The sequence below is a fragment of the Hyaena hyaena genome, unplaced genomic scaffold (assembly GCF_003009895.1).
Source record: "Hyaena hyaena isolate Hyena2069 unplaced genomic scaffold, ASM300989v1 scaffold_165, whole genome shotgun sequence".
NCBI classification, from domain to species: domain Eukaryota; kingdom Metazoa; phylum Chordata; class Mammalia; order Carnivora; family Hyaenidae; genus Hyaena; species Hyaena hyaena.
In genome coordinates, this window is record NW_024080797.1 from 252708 (window position 1) to 272200 (window position 19493).

General features: G+C 45.0%; 1 protein-coding gene across 3 annotated transcripts; it reads right to left on the reverse strand.

The window, feature by feature from the left end:
- Positions 1-486: 486 nt before the first annotated feature.
- Positions 487-18176, reverse strand: PHYH (phytanoyl-CoA 2-hydroxylase). Of its 3 annotated transcripts, none has more exons than XM_039240042.1 (10): positions 17793-18176; positions 16157-16215; positions 14445-14555; positions 13640-13808; positions 9374-9455; positions 8452-8633; positions 8120-8269; positions 5649-5783; positions 2564-2652; positions 487-781 (listed from the first exon to the last, which is right to left on the reverse strand). In XM_039240042.1, exons 1-9 carry the CDS (start codon positions 17865-17867, stop codon positions 2599-2601), a joined length of 1017 nt encoding a protein of 338 aa, XP_039095973.1. In that variant the 5' UTR covers positions 17868-18176; the 3' UTR covers positions 487-781; positions 2564-2598. The 3 variants fall into 3 exon arrangements, with proteins under 3 accessions (XP_039095973.1, XP_039095972.1, XP_039095971.1); XM_039240041.1 differs by lacking the exon at positions 487-781 and adding an exon at positions 1489-2310; XM_039240040.1 differs by lacking the exon at positions 487-781 and having other exon boundaries at positions 2333-2652; positions 17793-18175.
- Positions 18177-19493: the final 1317 nt, after the last annotated feature.

Genomic DNA, 19493 nt, shown 5'->3' on the forward strand with positions numbered 1-19493 from the left:
GAGAGCCTCTCTGAAATGGGATGACCCTTTAGAGCTGCCTTAAGTTGGGCTAAGTCTCAGCCTTCATACCCCCAACACTGTACCAGGCAATGGACATAAGGAAGGGACATGACCTCGGCCGAGGCAGTTCTGCGGCCAAGGCCCATCCTGGGGGCTGAGAGGGCTGACAGCTGAAGGACATCTGCAGACAGCACTTCCAACATTGGGATACATATTTTTTATTCCCAAAAGGGATCTGAGCTGTGCAGCAGTGCCCTGGGTAGTATATCTACTGTGTACCCCCTACTATCACCCTAGAAGACAGTCATAATTGTGGCTACTTTTCTTTTTAATTTTTTTTTTAAATTTATTTCTGAGAGAGAGAGACAGCATGAGCAGGGGAGGGTCAGAGAAAGAGGGAGACAGAATCTGAAGCAGGCTCCAGGCTCTGAGCTAGCTGTCAGCACAGAGCCCGACGTGGGGCTCGAATTCACAAACCGTGAGATCATGACCTGAGCCAAAGTCGGACGCTTAACCGACTGAGCCACCCAGGTGTCCCTAATTGTGGCTACTTTAGCGATGAGGAGAGACAGGCTCAGGGAGGTTAACTTGCTAGGAAGTGGGAGAGCCAGAATCCCAAAGCCCTACCTCTACCTGTGAATCGCCCCCTCCTCCAAAGCACCCGAGAGGACCGTCTGTCTTCAGGGAGGGGGGACACCAGAATTACTGCTTCCGTGTTTCATTTGCAAGGTGTTCCTCCTTCAAGTCAACCCAAAATCTTCCCTGCTGTATCAGCATCGTCCTGCATAAGCAATAAACACAGAAAACAGCTTTTCAACTTACCATCACCCCCTTCTTAACACCAGCTCATTTTTTTTTTCACATCTCTAATCCTCTAGCTTAAATTTAACTGTCTTCAAAATGGGCTCTTGACTGAGTCCTTGTGAAGTCATAGTTAACATTCAGTTATCCTTAGAAGTATGCGCTCAGAGGGGCGCCTGGATGGCTCAGTCAGTTAAGCATCCGACTTCGGCTCAGGTCATGATCTCAGTGGTTCGTGAGCCCCACATTGGGCTCTGTGCTGACAGCATAGAGCCTGCTTGGGATTCTCTCTCTCTCTCTCTCTCTCTCTCTCTCTCTCTCTCTCTGCCCCTCCCCTACTCATGTTCTTTCTCTGTCTCGAAATAAATAAACTTTTAAAAATGCATAAGAGGGGCGCCTGGGTGGCTCAGTCGGTTAAGTGTCCGACTTCGGCTCAGGTCATGATCTCATGGTTTGTGGGTTCGAGCCCCGCGTCGGGTGCTGTGCTGACAGCCAGCTCAGAGCCTGGAGCCTGTTTCTGATTCTGTATCTCCCTCTCTCTCTGACCCTCCCCTGCTCACGCTGTCTCTCTCTCTCTCTCTCAAATATAAATAAAAAAACCTTTTAAAAAAATTAAAAAATAAATTAAAAAAAAATGCATAAGAAAATAACAAATTGTGTTGTCTGGTTTTGCTACTGAAGTTTATTCTTTCAGATTTATTTTAAATGTGAAATGAGTTTGAAAAGTGTTTTGTGGAACAGTGCTCCATACGTGCTATTTACACAGGTATTTCTTATGTACATTTTATGTCCAATTATTCTGTGATCCAGTTTCCTTAAACCCTGTCAGCGATAGTCTTGCCTTCTCCATTTTCCAGCTGGACCTGAGTTTACACCACGTGTCTTCACAAAAAAACTGACAAAAACAGTGGAACTAGGTTTAAGAAAATTTGTGTTTAAATTTGTGTTTAAATTTGTGTGTTTCAGCTGCCTTACTCAAAAAAAAATATAGCAGATGAAGTTACCTCTGTCTTCATTCTTTAGGAATAGAGAAAAGGACTTAGAAAGATCCAGCCTAGTTTTGTTTTTGTTTTTGTTTTTAAAGTTTATTTTGAGGGAGAGAGAGAGAGTGCACGCTGAAGAGGCAGAGAGGGAGGGAGAGCGAGTCACAAGCAGGCTTTATACCATCAGCAAGGAGCCTGATGTAGGGTTTGACTCATGACCTGGGCCAACACCAAGAGTCCGATGCTCAAGAGACTTGAGCCCCCCAGGCATCCCCAGCCTAGTTTTTGTTTTAAGGAGGCTTGTTGGGTTGGAGAAGTCATGGAAGGAATCTGGTGTCCAGGCACGAGCGTCCACCCTTATTTTCACTCCACGCTGCCCTTCATTAAATGTGCCTGTGTTAGACATTGTTCTCAATTTGCTAAGTCTCTCATGACATGAAATTGGTGGCAGTGGGTTTTCCAGAAGAGGTATGCAAAACCAGCATACCCTGAGCTTCAAAGCATTTCATTCTGATTGATCAAAGAGCTAAATAAATGAAAGAAACTGATTTAACACATTTAAATTAGACATCAATCACCTTTATTAGTTGCAACCCTAAGTTAGTTTTCCTTAAAACAGTAGTATGTCATTGTTACTATTCATTCATCCATCAAAGCAACACCACTGTGTGCAGAATTAATCATATACTCCAAAGTAGCTGATGTGTGCATTGTGATTTTGTTAACAAATGATGGAAAAGATTACAACAGTTTATTAGTAAAACATTCTCCTTAGGCACCTTGATTAATTGTGCTTTTCTCTCAAAGGGCTATTTCAAAGGTTGGTCCTCTCTCCTTTCACGAGCCGTGCTTTGAATCTAAACACATCCTGTAAATAAAGCGAAACCCAATCAGTTAATGGAACCCTGAGAATCTGTTTGTTCAGCACAAGACAAAGTAGATTTCTAGCATGTACAAATGGTGTCATAGAAAAAAAACCTTGACAGGGGCAAATGGGTGGCTCAGTCGGTTAAGCGTCCTACTTCAGCTCAGGTCATGATCTCACAGTTTGTGGGTTCAGGCCCCGCGTCAGACTCTGTCCTGACAGCTAGCTCGGAGCCTGGAGCCTGTTTTGGATTCTGTGTCTCCCTCTTTTTCTGATCCTCCCCTGTTCATGCTGCCCCCCTGTCTCAGAAAGAAAACATTACAAATTTAAAAAAAGAAAGAAAGAGAAAAAACCTCGACAGTAGTCTTATCAGTAAGTAAATAAACCACATTCTAAGACTCCAAATAATTTACTTGCCAACATCTAAAACGGTGTTGAAGAAACTGAGAGAACAGAGTCCCCAAACGGTTAGCCTGTGTTATTTCGTGCTCCTCTTGTCTATAGGGATCGTGGACTGGCTGAGCATGGTGTTTGGTCACAATGCCCAACACGCCCCATTGTGCTGCCCCGTTTAGAGTGATCTGCTTCTAAGTGAAAATAATGTCATGAGTTACAGGTTTATTTGTTTTATTCATTGTTCTTAATAAAACAATTCCATCTTTCTTATTGCTTATTTTTGAGCAAACTGCAAGGTATGATGGGAAGAATGATTGTGGAATTTCACCTGACTCCAAAATCCAGCTCTGTTTTCAGGTCAGTTAGGCCGACCTCTTGGACTTTTAAGTTTCTCATTAACAGTATAGAGCCAAGGGCACCTGGGTGGTTCAGTTGGTTGAGCATCCGACTTCAGCTCAGGTCATGATCTGGTGGTTCATGAGTTTGAGCCCCGTGTTGGGCTCTGTGCCAACAGCTCAGAGCCTGGAGCTGGCTTCAGATCTGTGTCTCCCAATCTCTCTGCCCCTCCCCTGCTTGCGCCCTGTCTCTCTCTCTCAAAAATAAACATTTATTAAACATTTTTTAAAATGAGCATGGAGGGGCGCCTGGGTGGCTTAGTCGGTTAAGCGTCCGACTTTCACTTAGGTCATGATCTCGCGGTTCGTGGGTTCGAGCCCCGCGTCGGGCTCTGTGCTGACTGCCAGCTCAGAGCCTGGAGCCTGTTTCAATCTGTGACTCCCTCTCTCTCTGACCCTCCCCTGCTCACGCTGTCTCTCTCTCTCTCCTAGAAATAAATAAAACATTAAAAAAAAAAAATTAAAAAAAAAAATGAGCATGGAGTCAGGGGTGCCTGGATGGCTCAGTTGGTTGAGCATCTGACTTTGGCTTAGGTCATGATCTCATGGTTTGTGGGTTCAGACCCCACATCAGACTCATTGCTGTCAGCCTGGAGCCTGCTAGGATCCTCTGTCCCCTTCTCTTTGCCCCTTCCTGCTTGCTTGCTCTATCTCTCAAAAATAAATATATAAATAGGGCGCAGCCGGTTAACCCTCCAGTTCTTGATTTCGGCCCTGGTCATGACCTCACAGTTTCATGAGTCCCAGCCCCACATGGGCTCTGGGCTCACAGTGCGGAGCCTGCTTCAGAATCTCCCCCTCTCTCTGCCCCTCCCTCACTTGCAGTCTCTCTCTCTTTCTCTTTCTCAAAATAAGTAAGTAATCTTTTTAAAAAAATTATTAAAAATTATTTTTAAAAGGTTTTAAATAAAAATTTTTTAACTGCTACTTGCTAATGTTTAAAAAATAAAATAAAGCTCTGAGTAAAGCACAGAAGCCCCACTGGACAAAATATGATGCCTTTTAAAGCTTTTTAAGCACTGGACAGAGGGGAGAAGGACAAGACTTTCTACGGTCTCCAAACGTGAAATTAGTGCCTTGTCAAGGGCCAAGGGAGAAGTAAGATTCTTAAACTGAGGAGTTTCAGAAGATGGGACTCCCAGAGCCACGGCTGGTCACTTAGTGTTGGTGTCCAGTGCCCTTCACAGGCCTGGAAGGCCCAGAGTCATCATCACACTCAGGCTGTTTGGGGCCATGTCACCCCCATGGGAGATGCATGCATTTACAATTAATGCACATTTAAAAATAGGATCAGCCTCTTGGTTCAGAGGCTAAAATGTACTTTGTCTAGAAAGCAAACATGTTTATTTTTTTTTAATGTTTATTTATTTTTGAGAGAGAGACAGAGACAGAGCACAAGCTGGGGAGGGCAGAGAGATAGAGAGACACAGAATTAGAAACAGGCTCCAGGCTCTGAGCTGTCAGCACAGAGCCCGACATGAGGCTCAAACCCACAAACTGTAAGATCATGACCTGAGCTGAAGTCAAATGCTTAATTGACTGAGCCACCCAGGTGCCCCAAACATGTTTATTTGTTTGCCTTCACTATAATTTGTCCAGTGATGATCATCAGCATTGAATGTCCACTAGTTAAAAACGAGTAATTTACAAGTGATGTGTACTCATTCAGAGAGCATATGAAATGTGGTCTCATACCCCCTATCGATAAGCATCAATGATTTTTGATGTCTGTTCCACCCAAGCTGTGCCTCTCATGACACTCCAGATGCTAACTGACCCAAACAGAAACCTGCTTGAGAACTGCTTTCTGGGAGTCCAATAAGACTCCAATAATGTAAATCCAGTAAGAATTACATTAAGTGTAGATACTCCCTCCAAACCTTTCACTTTTCCTTACGTGCGTTCAGAAGGTCACCTTTGTCCGTCACTTCCTCTCCTCCACTTCTGTTTTATGTTGCCTTTCCTGCCTGTCAGTTCTGGAACAGGACAGCCTGCCTACCAAAGGACATAAAGAAGCACGCAGTGCTCGGTTCCCCCCCAATGGGAAGCAAAAACAAACTGAAATTCCACTGTCCTTGTTAGCAGATCTCAGCAAGGCACTCTAAACAAAGCACTACTTCCAAAGGAAATCAGGTATGAGAATTATTAAGCATCTGAAGAAAAGGGAAAAATAAAAAAGATCTTACCTGTCATCTCATACAAACCTACCTGCAGTCTGGTGTCTTCTGGAATTTTGTATTGTTTCTGCATTATGCCTTTGAGATCCTTCTCAAAGCTTTCTTGACTGGTGCCTTTCACATCAATGTAGTGGCAGTCGGCACTGGCGAAATGGCAGGAAATTGTCTGTGCCAAGTGAGATGATTAATATTGGGGAAGAAAAAACATTCCACGAACACCAGCAACTAAAGAAGGAGACTTCTGGGGCGCCTGGGTGGCTTAGTCGGTTAAGCGTCCGACTTTCGCTTGGGTCATGATCTCATGGTTCGTGGGTTCGAGCCCCGCGTCAGGCTCTGTGCTGACTGCCAGCTCAGAGCCTGGAGCCTGTTTCAGTCTGTGACTCCCTCTCTCTCTGACCCTCCCCTGCTCACGCTGTCTCTCTCTCTCTCTCTCCTAGAAATAAATAAAACATTAAAAAAAAACTTAAAAAAAAAAAAGAAGGAGACTTCTGAAGGGAAGTCTGATTTCTAGATTGAAAGCTATATCCTGTATTAATCTCTTCAGTGTTCAGTAGTTTTTTCTCCAAGTATAGTTAAAGGCTGATTGAGAAATTACAAGAGATTTTTATGTTTTATCTTTATTAATTTTAAAAAACTTTTTAAAAGTTTATTTCGAGAGGGAGAGAGAGAAAATGAGCTGGGGTGGGGCAGAGAGGGGGGCGGTCAGAGGATCTGAAGGGGCCTCTATGCTGACAGCAGAGAGCCCGAAGTGGGGCTCCGCCTCACAAACCATGCATGAGATGGTGCCCTGAGCTGAAGTTGGCTTAACCAACTGAACCACCCAGGGTCTCCTACAAGAGGTTGTAGCTACCTGTGATAATTGTTCTCAAAATGGGCAGGGAACACAATGACATGCCAAGGGGACTTTAATGTATTAGCATATGATTTTTCTAAAGAGTAGATGTCCTCAGGTCCTCAAAAGGAATGTGTTCCAAAGTTACTTGGTCTCACAAGTTACTCAGCTGAGTCTGTGATGGGTTTTTATTTCAATGGCTACAGATCATGAAAGAAAAATACCTTGCAAAGGGAAATAATACACACACCCTCCCCTTTCAAATCAAAAGGACATGTGAAATCCAATAGCATTCACATACAATACCCATCTTGTTTCCTTCCGAAGGTAAGATGAAGGTTACTTGGTTCTCCCCATTCTTGAAAAAGTTATAAACAGGAGCACCTGGGTGGCTCAGTCGGTTAAGCATGCAACTCCTGATCTTGGCTCAGGTCATGAACTCAGAGTTCATGGGATCAAGCCCCATGTCAGGCTCTGCACTGACAGCGAGGAGCCTGCTTCAGATTCTGTGTCTCCCTCTCTCTCTGCTCCTTCCCTGCTTGCACTCTGTGTATGTGTCTCCTTGTCAAAAATAAACATTAAAAATTTTTTAAAATAAAAACAAAAATAATAAATAAAATAATAATAAAATAAATATTTTCTTTTTCTAAGTAATTTCTATTCTCTACACCCAACATGAGGCTCTAACTCACAACCCCAAAAACAAGAGTTACATGCTCCATTGACTGAGCCAGCCAGCTGCCCCTGATCTAGTCTCTATTTAAAATTTTGGCATTGTCTTCACCATGGATATTTTTGCAGTAACTTTGATTTTTTTAAATATTACATTAAATATCATTTAACTTGATTGTTGAGGGGTTTTTTTTCTTAGATCCTTCCCCTCATCCTTAAATTTTGCCCCAGAGGAGAGTGTCTTCTTGCCTCACACCCTCATCTTGGCCCTGGCACAAATATGAATGAATAGAAGATGACCGATGACCTCAGGGAGACAATAGGGGTTGGTGTGACAAACTGAAAGACCTCACTCAGCCCCAAAGAAGCCCCCAATATTTAGTATCGAGACCTGTGTTATCATGGGGGAAATGTGAATCCACTGTACTGTCAGATCTGCTGAATTTTCAAGAAGCAAGAAATCTGGGAATATGAGAAATGTTGCTCAGATTTTAATGTAAGCAATGGAATCATTAGGTTTAACACATTCTGGGGCTAAGGAATGAAAAATATGGCTGCCTGCTAAATTTGACTTTTGGGAAGTCAATTCAGAAACTTGGTTTAGAATCGGACATATTTTTCCCAATAACAATGCTATTATAACTTTTCCTCTTATATAGTTATTATGAACTGTATACATTCCAAATTTTATTATTTTAGTACGTCAGCCATTATTTTTGCCTCCAAAAGTACAGGCTACGGGGCTACTAAGTAAGCTCTTTCCCTGAAGCAATACTGTGAATGTTCGTAATTCAGTACCAGAGGGATTGGAATCCTAAAGTCACTTGGCTTCTTACTGATATGAGCAAAAAGGCATGAGGTAGCAAACAGATTTCATGGTAAATAAACCAGACAAAAGAACAGTTTAGGTAAAGGTCACAAATCTCATAAATTTTAACATATCTTGACATTGTTTCTAATCTATTCATCTTGGAAAGTACAGGGATGTTGTTGCATACCTTCCGGTATCCTTGAGTTTTATTCAGACCAGATCCATGTATGAGCAAAGGATGAAAGAAAACAGTGTCTCCCTTCTCCATCACAAGGTGAACTCGGGGGCTGTTTTCATCATAGTCCTGGATCCCATAGTACATTATGTTAACCCCCCCCTGGAATGCAGAAGAGAACCCAAGTCAGTATTTGTAGACTAACTGATCCTAATTCCAAATCTTAAAACAATGTTTTGCTAAGAAAGGATATTCTGTCTCATCGTTAAAGCTCTTTATGTATACCGATATGAAATCAAAACAGTAAGTTTTCCAATGAAGATGTATTCTCTAGGCAGACATACCTCCCACTGGGGATAAACGTGTGGCCTCAGGCAGCCTTTGTGTGTGCCTGGGAGCACAGACAGGCAGCCATTGTCCTGGGTCACCAGCTCCATGGCCGTCCACGCAGCAACAATCTTATTACTAGGTCTGAAGGGGAAATAGTGTAGATCTTGGTGCAAAGGATGACGGCTTGTCTTTTTGCCTGCAACAGAACCTACTGTTAAAAGATACTTGCATCTCAGAATTATTCTTCTTTGCCTGAACAAAACCAAACAAGAATCTGGAAGGGCCAATTGATTACTGCTGGTATAGCAGAATTTCTCAGCATGGCCATCTGCATTAGACTCTGGGGATAGCGTAAAAAGTGCAGACTCCGGGGTTCTAGCTTCCAAATCAGTTTCTCTCAGAGTGAGATCTTAGAAGCTACATTTTAGGGACGGCTGGGTGGCTCAGGTAGTTGAGCATCTGACTCTTGATCTTGGCTCAGATCATGATCCCAGGGCCATGGGATGCCAGGGTCAAGCAGGTGTGGAATCTGCTTGAGACTCTCTCTCTCCCCTACTCTGCCTCTCTCCCCCACGTGCTCTTTTTCTTTCTAAAATTAAAAAAAAAATTTTTAATGTTTACTTATTTTTGAGAGAAAGAGAGAGAGGGAAGGGGAGGGGCAGAGAAAGAGAGAGACAGAAGATCCAAAGCAGGTGATGTGCTGACAGCAGAGAGCCTGTTGCAGGGCTCAAACTCACGAACCATGAGATCGTGACCTAGGCCGATGTCAGATGTTTAACTGACTGAGCCACCCAGGCACCCCCAGATGTAAGCTATCTTAAGACTTAAATAAAATACGTATATATTCACTTATCAAAGTTTAGCAGTTATATGCACAGCTATAGTTAGAATGCTTGAAACTTTTTTCTTTCTTCTCAACAGATAAGAGCCCCTTACCAGAATCTGGAGGTTTATTTATCAGCATTGTATGCATGGCCATAATATTGGGTCCAGTGAAACACTCCACATATTTCAGAATCTAAGAGAAAAGGGGGAACAAAGTCCCATGAGATACCAAATGCACAGGTGAGTGACACAAAGTCTAATGATCTAGAGAAGAACCAAGATGCCAACAGTGCAAACAATTATTTGGGATTTCACAACACTGCAAACAAAACATGAGCAACTGGAAATCTGCAACCGTCTGAATTAAACAGGCTTTTTTTGAGCCAGTTGGAAACTTAACCACTTTTTCTGCAAGAAAGATGGGAGTTTCTCTGAGATGTCAGCTGGGAAGAAGGACAGGAGTCCCTGTCTTTCAACTGAAGCGTCCGTAGTTGCCCGATGATGAAGCAGCTCCCTCTTCCCGTCACGGAGACTATTCACAGGAAGGGACCATAAGGGGCGCCTGGCTGGCTCAGGCTGTAGCCCGTGTAACTCTTGATCTCAAGGTCATGAGTTCAAGCCCCACGTTGGGCCGAGAGTCTACTTTAAAGAAAAAAAAAAAGGGGGACCATGAGAGGTCCCAACACATATGCAGCCGCAGGCACAGCCCAGAGGAAGGAAGGGAAGGACAGGAACTGGGGACCCTTCATAATCAGAGCACCGCCTACTCCACCGCTCCTTACTGAGGGCCAGGAACCAGACAGAGTGACAAGAAATGGGGGCGTAGCGGGGAACGAGATGAGCAGGTCCCTGCCCTTGTCCTTGTCTGTATTCTGGTGGGAGGAGGTGAACAAATAATGACACGGGCACATGAGCCCATGACGCAGTTTATGAGAACACGTGACACGACGGCGGGACTAGGCCTGGGGTCGCGGCCTCCTGCATCTAACCCGTGTGGGGAGGGGCACACAGCACAAGAGGCCCTGTGTGCCTCCGAGCTGCCAGGGACTTTATGCTTCCCCCATCAGACCTCACAACAACCCCGAAAAGTGGTGCCCCCATGAATGAATCATCCTTTAAAGTGAACGCCCCACACGTTTAAGCCTGGGGCTCAGAAACTGGCCTAGGTGGCCGTGCAAATGAAAAAGATGGTCTTCACTCTCCAGTTTGTCCAGACTCCAAAAAATGAAGCATTCTCTAGCACTTTCTCACTATTTGATTTTCTGTATAACGGATACTGGCAGTCTGAGCATGAAATGCTCAAATCCTAGGAGTCAGGCCCCGTATTTGTTTTATAAAGTGTGTCACTCTTTGGTATTCCCTGAAATTTTTTTTTTTAGTATTTATTTTTGAAGGAGAAGAAGACAGGGTGTGAGCCGGGGAAGGGCAGAGAGAGAGGGAGACAGAATCCGAAGCAGGCTCCAGGCTCTGAGCTGTCAGCACAGAGGCCTATGGGGAGCTCTAACTCATGAGCTGTGAGATCATGACCTGAGCTGAAGTCAGACGCCCAACCGACTACGCCATGCAGGTGCCCCTTTGGTATTCCCTTAGACCTGTATTTTCTTTTTTAAGTCATCTCCCAGCGTGGGGCTCAAACTCATGACCCCAATTTCAAGAGTCACACACTCTACTGACTAAGCCAGCCAGGTACCCCAGACCAGTATTTTCTAAACCTCAGACTCAAGAGCCATGTCACCATTTCTGTCATAGTTTATAGAACTGTTCAATATAGTTAGCCAGTAATTTTCTAAATTAACTCATGTCTTATTCTGATTAATAATAATACTCTTTTCTTACTGCTTATTTATTTTTGAGAGAGAGAGTGCACAAGTGAAGGAAGGGAAAGAGAGAGAGAACCCCAAGTAGGCCCAACGAAGGGCTTGATCCCACATACGTGAAACCATGACCTGAGCCAAAATCCAGAGTTGGACACTCAGCCGACTGAACCACCCAGGTGCCCCTTGATTTATCGTATTCTTGGGGCACCTGGGTGGCTCAGTTGGTTAAGCATCTGACTTTGGCTTAGCGTTTGACTTCTCTGCTGTCAGTGCAGAGCCCTTTGGATCCTCTGTCCCCCTCTCTCTCTGCCCCTCCCCTGCTTGTGCTCTCTCTCTCAAAAATAAAACAAAAATTTTTTAAATTTAATAATATTCTTGAAGTTGTAGGTTTGATGTGCTCGTTATTTTCTCCAATGCACACCTAACTACTAAAATCATGCCTACCTCCCAAAACTCACTGCATGAAGCAGCAGGTGCCTGCTTCACACTTTAGAGAGGTGGAAACCTGGAAGTCCTGGTCGTGCTCAAACTACCACAAGTTGCCACTAATTTCAAGTTTTTCCTCCTTGATCCCAGCTCACAACTTCTCTTTCCAGAGCAGGACTTGACATTGAGAAGAATGGATGGTTCAGAGGGGCCACGCCCCCTCTAGTCTCCAACCCAAAGGGCCTGGACATTGTAGGTGGCTTACCTGTACAGTCTTTTCTCATGAGGCAAATTTTCTTTTTTTTAAAGATTTTTTAAAAAATTTAATGTGTGTTTATTTTGAGAGAGAGAGTGTGTGTGTGAGCAAGGGAAGGGCAGAGAAAGAATCTCAACCAGGTTCTGCGCTGTCAGCACTGAGCTCAAAGTGGGGCTCAAACCTGCAAACCATGAGATCATGAGCTGAAATCTGAGTCAGACCCTTTACCAACTGAGCCAGCCAGGCATCCCCATGAGGCAAATTTTCTAACACCACTTGGGCTTATAATCTCTAACAAGTATTATACAAAGTGTCCTTTGAGGGGCGCCTGGGTGGCTTAGTCGGTTAAGCGTCCGACTTTCGCTTAGGTCATGATCTCGCAGTTCGTGGGTTCAAGCCCCACGTCGGGCTCTGTGCTGACTGCCAGCTCAGAGCCTGGAGCCTGCTTCAGATTCTGTGTCTCCCTCTCTCTCTGCCCCTCCCCTGCTCGCGCTGTCTCTCTCTCTCCTAGAAATAAATAAAACATTAAAAAAAAAATTTTTTTTAAAAAGTGTCCTTTGAAAGCATTCTAAATAAATGATTCATAAGCTATGGTACCTTTATGTAACAGGATTCCAGGCAGTAGTTTAAAAGTATGATATAGCTCATGGCACCTTCCTGGTTCAGTCTGTAGATCTCTTGGGTGGTGAGCGTTAGCCCCACATTGCGGGTAGAGATTACTTAAATAATTACAACTTTAAAAATAAACAAAGCAAAGCATGATATAGATTAGTAGATAGGTGATATAGAAAGATGTCTAAGATCTACTAGAAGTGGAAAAAGACACGGAGACAACCAGAACGTTCCCATGTTACAAAAGGGAAGGTGTGCAGACGCACTTCATACCCATGAAAGAATTCCCGACGAATACAGCAAAAAGCTCAGCAGTAAGCGGGGTCAGGGAGTGGGAGCCTTTATTTTTCATTTTATGCCTGTCTGTACTACGTGCTATCTTCATCAATATTAGTTAAAGAGTAATAATTTTTTGGTTTTTCTTTATTTTTGAGAGCATGCAAGTGGGGAGGGGCAGAAAGAGGAGGCCAGAAGATCCGAGGCGGGCTCTGTGCTGACAGCAGCGAGCCCAATGCAGACCTTGAACTCACGAGCCGTGAGATCATGACCTGAGCCAAAGTCAGACGTTCAACCGACTGAGCCACCCAGGTGCCCTGAGTAATAATTAAAAAAAAAAAAGTTTAAATCTAAACATAAACTTAAACCTTTATGGACCAGATTCACAGAACAAAAAGCACAAAATCAATGTATGTATAGTGAATAGCCTCCGGGCTGTCACTCCGGCTGATAGGCCCATATTGAGATGGGGAGAGGGTGTCTCTAACACAGAGGTCCTGCCCTTCTCGACCAGCGATAATTACCAGACTCCAGAGCAGGCACTGCTGACTTTGGGGGATGGGTAGATCATTATTTTGGGGGCAAGGAGACTATTTTATAGGATCCCTGGCCTCTGCCCATCAGAAGCCAGGAGCACACCCCCCCAACCTGGCTGCAGGTACTGCCAAATGTCTGCCCATTCCAGGGGCGCCTGGGTGGCTCAGTCGGTTAAGCGTCCGACTTCGGCTCAGGTGATGATCTCAGGGCCCATGGGTTCGAGCCCCGCGTCAGGATCTGTGATGATGGCTCAGAGCCTGGAGCCTGCTTCGGACTCTGTCTCCTTGTTCCCTCTCTCTCTAAATAAATAAATAAATAAATAAATAAATAAATAAATAAATAAATAATAAAAAACACATCATATAAAAAAATTTAAAAAGCAGCAACTCCGGAGGCAAGCATGCAGGTGGGCTGTTAACTGAAAGAAAAAGAAAATGCAGGAAGGTCTCAAACCTCAGGGAGCGTGCAGTATCTGAAGAGCTCCTCATCCCCTTGGAAATCCTGGACCTTTGTAATCAAGTTTTCACTCCAAATAAACTTTGATTTTTCAGTGGTTACATCTTTCATTATCGACATCCCTTCGACATTCAGTTCCCCTTTGCAGATTCTTTCAAACTGGTTCCTGGAAGATTAAATTGGCAGAAGACATCATCACTGCAGGCTCCAAGCACCTGCCTGGCCCATTCTGTGGGAAGCTTCTCAAAGATGGAGGGGGTGGTTTCTGTGCGCCAGGTTGACCTCCAGTCCAGGGTGAGTAGTTCTGAGGACGGGTGGAGGCGGAGAAAAAGGCCAACTCAAAAGCCCTTGCCTCCCACTGTGAGACCAGAATCCAGTGCTGGAACTCAAATATATCTTAGCCTAACAGAACAGTGGGGAAAAATCTGATTTGGCAACATCTAGGTAATAATGGCAAACACTTCTCTCACACTTCCCATGGGCCAGGCCCCTTTTGAAGTACTCTCTGTGTATTTTGCCTTATTCAGTCCTCACAACACCACTAGGGCAGAAATACTATTACCATACCCATTTTACAGATGTGAAAACAGAGGCATGGAAAGTAAGTTGGCCCAGGACATACGACATTAAGTAGTAGGGCTCAGATTAAAGCCAACCAGTCTGGCTCCAGAGTTCATGCTCCTAACCACTTCCTTGAGAACCAATCACCGAGAATGATCTGAACATGCACACGCTAATCTTATTCAGATTCTCCTTGTATACATATAACATCTTTCTGTAAAAGAACAAAGAGTTACTGTACCTAAAGCGTGTAATATCAGCATCAGATACCAAATTTTTAATGACGAGAAACCCATTTTCTTCATAAAATTTTCTCTGTTCTAGGCTTAGAACATCATTATCCTGAGTATACCTTAGGGAGAAAAAAAAATCTCAAATAAGTCCAACTTAAAATCCCAACCCAACAATATGTGTCAAGAACCTGAGAGATGTTCATACTTTTCCAACTGGCATTTCTATTTTTTATTTACTCTAAGAAAATAATCTAAACAGTTTTTAAAACATGTCTTTGGGCTTTTTTTTAAGGTTTTTTTTTTTTTTTTTAGTCATGTCTATACCTGTTGTGGGGCTCAAACTCATGACCCTGAGATCAAGAGTCATATCCTCTTCCAACTGAGCCAGCCAGGTGCCTCTAATCTGAGTATTTTTTAAAAAGGTTTAAATCCAAAGCATGAAATACTGTACCAAAAAATAGGAGAAAAATTAATTATATCCACTTAATGAGATATGATTCAGGCATTAAAAATGAAGAGGGGGACGCCTGGCTGGCTCAGTCAGTGAAACGTCCAACTTCGGTCCAGGTCATGATCTCACGGTTCGTGAGTTTGAGCCCCACACAGGGCCGGCTCTATCCTGGCAGCTCAGAGCCTGGAGCCTGCTTCAGATTCTGTCTCTGTATCTCATTCTGCCCCTCCCCTGCTCGCACAGTCTCTCTCTCTCTCTCTCAAATATAAATAAACATTAAAAGTTCTTTTAAAAAATGAAGAGCATATAATAGGGATGCTTATTACAATAATATATGGTTAGACTTGTGTAAAACCAAATTTTTTACTACCTGTAAAAAATGCAAAGAAATACAAAAAAAAAGTGATTGCCTCTACGTAATGGATTTGTGGATGGTTTTTTCTTAATTCCTTTTGTTTCTGTGATTTAAAAAAATTTTTTTTAAATGTTTTATTTATTTCTAGGAGAGAGAGAGACAGCGTGAGCAGGGGAGGGTCAGAGAGAGAGGGAGTCACAGACTGAAACAGGCTCCAGGCTCTGAGCTGGCAGTCAGCACAGAGCCCGACGCGGGGCTTGAACCCACGAACCGCGAGATCATGACCCAAGCGAAAGTTGGACGCTTAACCGACTAAGCCACCCAGGCGCCCCTGTGATTTAAAAATTTTTGTTCTGTAATGAATATGTATGGTTTTTCAGATGGGAAACAGGTTCAATAGATTTTATATTTTAGATTGTCTAGATCATACATTCTCAGAGAAAGTCAAAGTGACAAAATCCAAATAAGTGTACAGCATACGCACAAACCCAAATCACCCAGTCCATTTTTGTAGATCAGAATTGTGGCTCTCTGAGAATCTTCTATGGAGATCAATGTCTTCCCCTACTAAGGTAATTTAAGATAAACCAAAGACACTAGCTAATAGAGCAATATGACCAGACTACAAGCTAACCTATATGAAGTATACCATGCCTGAATTTGAAGGGAAAAAATCAGATTATACATTTCTGATATATTTTTTCTCTTTTCCAAATTTTAAAGTATATATAAAAATTAAAGTCCAGGTCTTCACAATTTTCCACAGTTCTAATTAAAACAGGTCCTAGCAACAGAGGATTTGTATAATGAATTTTCACCAGGCAACATGATATATTGTATTTTATATCTTAGTTAGCACTAGAAAAAGCTTTATATACATTTTATGGTTAAAAATGAAAATTAGCTCTACTTACTGGAATTGTGGAGGATGGAAACTGGTTGGAGAAACAGCCCCTGAGGTGAAGTGAGCTATCTAGTATGTGAATTAAGGCAAATAAAATTAAATTTTTTGACCTTTATTTTTGAAAGAGAGCAGGGGAGAGGCAGAGAGAGAGAGAGAGAGACCATCCCAAGCAGGCTCTGCACTTCCAGCTCAGAGCCTAATGTGGGGCCCCAACTCATAAACCATGAGATCATGACCTGAGCTAAAATCAAGAGCCCAGCACTTAACCGACTGAGCCACCCAGGGGCCGCCATGTCTATTTATTTATTTATTTATTTATTTATTTATTTTTTGTTTTATTTATTTCTAGGAGAGAGAATCAGCATGAGCAGGGGAGGGTCAGAGAGAGAGGGAGTCACAGACTGAAACAGGCTCCAGGTTCTGAGCTGGCAGTCAGCACAGAGCCCGACGCGGGGCTCGAACCCACGAACCGCGAGATCATGACCTAAGCGAAAGTCGGAAAGTCGGACGCTTAACCGACTAAGCCACCCAGGCGCCCCCCGCCGTGTCTATTTAAATGGAAGAGAATAAAATGAAACCTGCATTAGCCATATTTCAAGTGCCCAACGGGGCACATGTGTCTAGCAGCTACTAACTATACTGGACAGTGCTGGTATACACGATCATTCCCACCAACACGGAAAGTTGTATTGGACAGGGCGGCCCACTGGGGGGCCTAACCACGTCCGGTAAGGAAAAATCCCAGGCAGTGTTCTTCCACACGCTTCCAAAAGTTGCCCCCTGCATGAGGACACTGAATCTGAGCAGGAGAAACAATTCTCTAAAGCAGTTGGAGGGGGCGCCTGGGTGGCTCAGTCGGTTGAGCCTCCAATTTCCGCTCAGGTCATGATCCTGCAGTTCACAAGCTCGAGCCCTGTGTCAGGCCCTGTGCTGACAGCTCGGAGCCAGGAGCCTGCCTGGGATTCTGTGTCTTCCTCTCTCTCTGCCCCTTCTCCACTTGTGCATGCATAAACATTAAAAAATTTAAAATTATAAAGCAGTTGGATTTGCGTGTCACAGAGTGACATCGTCCTGGAACCAGCCCCGGCGGCGCACACGCCGCCTCGGAGACGAACTTGAGAAGGCCAAGTCGCGAGGGAGAGGCGGCGTGTGCGCCAGCGGGGTCGGCGGGCACCCCCAGCGCGCCGGGAGGAGGGAGGCGCGGAGGCCCCACCTGCGGAGGCCGGGGGTCCGGCCGGAGGGCCCTGCCGCCTGCCGCCGTCCCGCGCGCCGGGCTTGACTGCTGGCAGCTCTGCGCTCTCCCGTGTGCGGGGCCACCCGGCTTCGCGTTTCCCGGGCTCCGGGCGGCCGGGTCCCGAGCGGCCAAGTGCAGAAAATGCCGAAGCAACTGAGAGCAGGCCCCTCAGTAAGGACCTCCGGCCTCCCTTCCCGCACAGCAGGGAAACGCGAGGCCCCGGGAGGCCCCGGGAGGCCCCGGAATGGCCGAGCGGGCCCCAGCAGCCACCGAGGCCGGCGCGGCCAGGCTCCAGCCGAGCGGAGGCCCCCTCGGCCCCGGCGCCCGGAAGGGCTGTGACCGTGACGGGGACGCGGGCGCGGAGGAGGGGGAAGAGCCCTGGAGACCGCAGCTCTTGCAGCCCAAAGGATACTGCGGCCCTGGCGGAGGGTCTCCCGAGGTGTCCCAGCAGGGTGCGCAGGCGGGCGGCCGCGCGGGTCTGCTCCATGGCTCCGGCGAGCGGACGAGGGAGCCCGGCCTCGGCCGCGACTCCGACTCCGGGCTGCGGCGACTCCCGGGAAGGCCGCCCCTTCCGCCCCGCCTGCGCGGCGAAGCCCCTACCTCCCAGGCCCCGGCGCTCGGCGACCGCACGGTGCGGACGTGCTGCCCACACGCCCTGCTCCTAAGCGATCACAAAGGTCATCCCTGCCGCACAGAACAGGAAAGCGAGTTTTGAAGGCCTCAGTGAGGGGGGTAAGGTCGTCCAATGACAAAGGAGCCAGAGCATGATCCAGAACATACCCACATTCCCTAGTGCATAGTTTCTGGGCTTCTTCCATGTGACCGTGACTTTCACTGTGCTGCTGAAGGAGTAACTCACGTGTTCGGCCCTGGAAGTAACATGTGTTATTCGAAAGGGGCGTTTAATATGTTGGGAATCCAGTCTGAAATATTAGAAACATATAAAATTTTTTAAAAGGTACATGAAATAAATGACTCTGTGTAACGTCTGATCCGCCAGGTCTAGTATTATTTTAAATTTCCTAAAGAACTAAAAATTCTTGGAGCGCGCGGTTGGCTAGGTCGGTTAAGTGTCTGACTTTGGCTCATGTCATGATCTCACGGTTCGTGGGTTCGAGTTCCGAGTTGGGCTCTGAGCCCAGAGCCTGCTTCACATTCTGTGTCTCCCTCTCTCTCTGACACTCTCCTGCTCCCGCTGTCTCTCTCTCTCTCAGAAATTTTTTAAAAAACACACATAAAAAAAGAACTAGAAATTATTTTCCTTTCTTCCCTCCTTCCTTCCGTTCTTTTTTCTTTTCTTTCCTTTTCTGTTCCTTTTTTCCCTTCCTCCCTCCCTCCCTCCTTTTTCTTCCTTCCTTCCTTCCTTCCTTCCTTCCTTCCTTCCTTCCTTTCTTTCTTTCTTTCTTTCTTTCTTTTTTCTTTCTTTTCTTCCTTCCTTCCTTCCTTCCTTCCTTCCTTCCTTCCTTCCTTCCTTTCTTTTCAATTGCTTTGGGGATAAGTCCCTGTGATACAGCCACCATTATCAAGATCATAAACACCCATCACCTCTCCCACATTCTTTAGCTCAGTATTTTTGGTGTTTATGGTAAGAACACAACATGAGATCTTCTCTCTAAGCAAATGTGAAGTATATAACACGGCACTGTTAGCTATAGACACTGTGCTGTACTGTAGGTCTCCAAAACTATGTAGTAGTATCACTACTGAAACTATGTACCTTAAACCATCACCTCTCCATGCCCCTTCTGTAACCCCTGGTGACCACCATTCTCTCTGCTTCTATGAGTTTAACTCTTAAACTCCTCCTAGAAGTGGTATCAGTAGTATTAGCCCTTCTGTGACTGGCTTAGTTCACTTACCATAATGCCCGCAAACTGCGTCCATGTAGTTACAATGGCAGGATCTCCTTCCTTATTAAGGTTGCATCATATTCCATTGTATGTGGAAACCACATTTTCTTTATCCATTCATTTGTTGAACAGACACGTAGGTTGTTTCCATATCTTGGCTACTGTGAATGCTGCATTGAACATTAAAGTGTCGATGTCTCTTCCAAATCTCATTTCATTCCTTTGGATGTATACCCAGAAGTGGGATTGCTGGATCCTGTGGT

What these genes read in the sequence shown, in the direction of transcription:
- PHYH (XM_039240042.1), bottom strand. Translation starts at nt 17,867, where the DNA reads ATGGAGCAGACCCGCGCGGCCGCCCGCCTGCGCACCCTGCTGGGACAC. An exon ending in GACCCTCCGCCAGGGCCGCA is followed by an intron (nt 16,216 to 17,792) that starts GTATCCTTTGGG and finishes TTCACATACTAG; the next exon opens with ATAGCTCACTTCACCTCAGG. An exon ending in GATACTGCACGCTCCCTGAG is followed by an intron (nt 9,456 to 13,639) that starts GTTTGAGACCTT and finishes CTTTTCTCTTAG; the next exon opens with ATTCTGAAATATGTGGAGTG.